Genomic DNA, 3189 nt, shown 5'->3' with positions numbered 1-3189 from the left:
CCCTCTAATGGGACTGTCAACCCATGCGGTTGCCTGCTGGCAATGCATTCTTCAAGTAGTTTGCTCTCAAGGCCCTAGCTAGAGCAGCCCTCAGCCCATCAACTGCCCTGATCATGTGAGCCCCAAGGGGACACCAACCCAACCACATCTCTGACCAGCACAGTGGTCAGAGGCACTAGAGATGCTAGTTGAACAAATGAATCACTGACTAAACAGATGAATAAATGATATAGTGACAAAGTCTCCCAGAAATGGTCTCCATCAGGAATTAACTAGTACACAGAAGTTGGCCCACCAACAAACTGCATCCACGTCACCTCTTCCCAGCCTAGCCCACCCTACCCCCACAGTCTTCAGCACCCATTTCCTTTAATTTAGAAAATTCGCCTCCAGAGTAAATGAAACACACCTGTGAGGTGTGGGACATCCTCAGAGACAACGGGGCATGGAGGGCCACACCACACTAACCCAGCTCCTCCAAGGACATCAACGGTTGTTTGCAGTCCACCCAGGTTCTAACTAAATCCAGCCAAAGGCGGTGATTTTCCAAAGCAACAAGTGACATTTCCTGTGTCTCCATAAAAAGAACGCCAGTGGTTGTGGGGCTCTAGAGTAATTGCTGGCTCTGCAGCCAGCAGGACGAGCCTGAGGACAGGGGCTCAGGGGTGGCAGGGCTGGGAGAGCAGCCATTCCCTCGGAGCTGGAGTCCTCTGAGCAGCAATTAGAGCAGAACCCACGATGGGCGGCTTAGATGTCTGGCCAGCACAGCCGGCCTGACCACCACACACCCAATCCAAAATAGAAAACTGCAGTGGCTTCTGCCACGTGCCAGGCCCCTGGGCAGCCAGAGCACCGTCAATGTCAGCCTACTCCCTGAGCATCGATCCAGGCTTCCTCCAATGCCCCTTATGCCAAGCCATGGTCCCTCTGGGCTCCCGGAAGTAGGAGAACTTCCCAGGGCTCCAGTCCACCTACATTGGGTGGCCTAGGCAGTCCCAGGAGGAGACCCCCGCCCCCAGCCTCTGCCCTGTCCTTCATGGGTTGCCCATGGGCACCAGAGCCTGCATTTCCAAATGCTCCCCTTGGCTCAAAAGAGAGAGAAAACTGACTTTTCAAATAACCAGCTGAAGTTCAACTGGAAACCACAGAATAAAAATCAGTAGTTCCCGGTCAGCCAGGGGGCAGAGGGATAACTGAGCATTTCAGCACCACAGCCTGTCCCTGGGCTGGCACTACCCACATACACAGAAACAAGAAGACTGACTGCCAGCGCATGCCTCCACACACACAAATCACACCTACCAAAATACATAGGGTCACATATTCAACTGTGACACACAAGTGAGCAGAAGCCTACAGATACACATGTGCACAAGGCACACAATGGCACATTCACATGGTCACAGGTGCATAGGTACCTGGACACAAGTACACAGTGACATTCCAAAATACATGTGCAGATGCACACACGGAGATATACACACATCTGGATGCAAGACCAAGGCCTGTGCCTGCAGGAGACATAGGTGGGCTGCTTGATCAGTGTTTGGGAGACCTTGGCCCGTCCCCTGCATAAATCACTCCTCTCCCGCCAATCAGAATAACTTGCCTTCCAGCAAACCCCTTCAGTCGCTGCCCGTGGTCCCTAAGCAGAGAAGATCCTCAGTGTAGGCCTTGCCCTCCCAGGGGACCTCCAGGTAACCGGCTTCGAAGCCCAGGCAAGAGCCACGGACAGAAAGGAGCGAGAGAAGTGTGTACTCACCAGCCCGTCGCAGTTGCTGAGTGCCACGGAGGAGGCTTCGGTCAGGCCCGCCACGTCTCCGACGTAGAAGCAGGACCCAAGCAGAGGCTCCACGCGCGTGGCGCCGGACTCGCCCTGCCACTCCACTGTAGCCCCTGGCGCCACAAGGCGGGCATTGGGCCGCAGCCGCAGGTGCAGGTCTCGGCCGAAAACTGTGACATTGTAGAAGAGGCGGCCACCAGGGTCCTCTTCACTGTCTCCAGGGAAGTCCGGCGTCTGGACCGGGACGGCTCTGCGGGCCCGAACCCCCTCCTGGGCCATCGCTGCCGACACCACGTGGGACACCAAGCGGCCCTGGGCGTCAGTGCGCACCGGCACCGCCAGGATGCGCTCCGCTCCGTGCCCCAGGTGCTCGCCTGCAACGGGGAAGGGCGTTAGAGCCTCCGAGACCTCGGAGCCCTCAACGCCTGGCTGAGTCCCGCATCACCCAACCCCGCCCCCACTGTTAAGGGTAGTGCATTCCTCCAAGCAACCCCCAAAAACTAGCCTGCAGCTCCCCAGCTTTCTCCCTACCAGGGAGGGGCGTTAACACGGCCACCACTCCGGGGCCGGGTCGCCCCGGACCTCCCGCTCTGGGACCCTGTAAGCCGAGAGCTCTGCCGCTTGCCCCGTTCTGGGTTGGGGCTCCACAGACTCCTCACAGTTCCCCAGGGAACAGCCGCATCAGAGCGTCCCCCGCCCCGTGAACCTACCGTCCTTGGCAGGACGTGGGGCCGCTCCGAAGCCATTCCCGGTCGGCCCCCTACCCGTGCGCCTCTACCCTTCAGTGGCCCCTGGAGCCGCGAGGACACGGCTACCCCGGGCACTGGCGGCCTGTCTTCTGTGTCCATCTCTTGCTGAGACCTCTGCCGGTCCCCCGTCCCTGGAGGAGTGGAGCAGCAGGGTCCTGTGGATCTTTAAGGATCCCTCCATGGCGCCCCAACCAATCTTCAGGACCCCAGGCTGTGCGCTCGGCACCCGCTCCTCCCGAGCGTCCCCGGACGCCAGCCCCGGCGCCGCCTCGCCCTGGCTCCCCCGGACCCGCTGGAGCTAGCGCTGCGCGCTCCGCCGCGGGGCTTTCCCGGCCCTCCGCCTTCACACTCCGAGTCCCGTGAGCCGCGAGGGCTCCGAGACTCCCCCTGGCCCGAAGCGCCCGGGTGAGCCGCTGGGCGCCCCCTGCGCGACCGACCCGGCCCCGAAGTTGGCCAACTTGGCCCGGGGCGGGGCGCGCGGAGTTTGCCCAAGTCGAGATGGAAGCGGCTTGGGGAGGGGGCAGAGGGGCGAGGGGAGCGGGGCTCGGCCAACGGGGGTCGCAGGCGTGGGGTCCGGCCGCACCTACCTGGGGGGGCGGCGGCGAGCCCGGCGTCCGCCGGCGGCGGCGGCAGCAGGAGCGGCAGCAGCAGCAGCAG

At 61.3% G+C, this 3189-nt stretch overlaps 1 protein-coding gene across 1 annotated transcript in view; it reads right to left on the bottom strand.

Annotated features, from left to right (window-relative positions):
• The window catches only part of ADAMTS2 (ADAM metallopeptidase with thrombospondin type 1 motif 2), a gene marked incomplete at its 5' end in the record, with an annotated part of 202720 nt that extends 199531 nt beyond the window's left edge, over positions 1-3189 (bottom strand). The window contains 2 exons of the mRNA XM_006923365.3: positions 1763-2157; positions 3120-3189. Coding sequence (XP_006923427.1) covers positions 1763-2157; positions 3120-3189 — 465 coding nt within the window. The remainder of the gene's footprint in view (positions 1-1762; positions 2158-3119) is intronic.

Source organism: Pteropus alecto, unplaced genomic scaffold (genome assembly GCF_000325575.1).
Source record: "Pteropus alecto unplaced genomic scaffold, ASM32557v1 scaffold78, whole genome shotgun sequence".
Taxonomy (NCBI): domain Eukaryota; kingdom Metazoa; phylum Chordata; class Mammalia; order Chiroptera; family Pteropodidae; genus Pteropus; species Pteropus alecto.
This window is presented reverse-complemented; position numbering and strand designations above follow the sequence as displayed.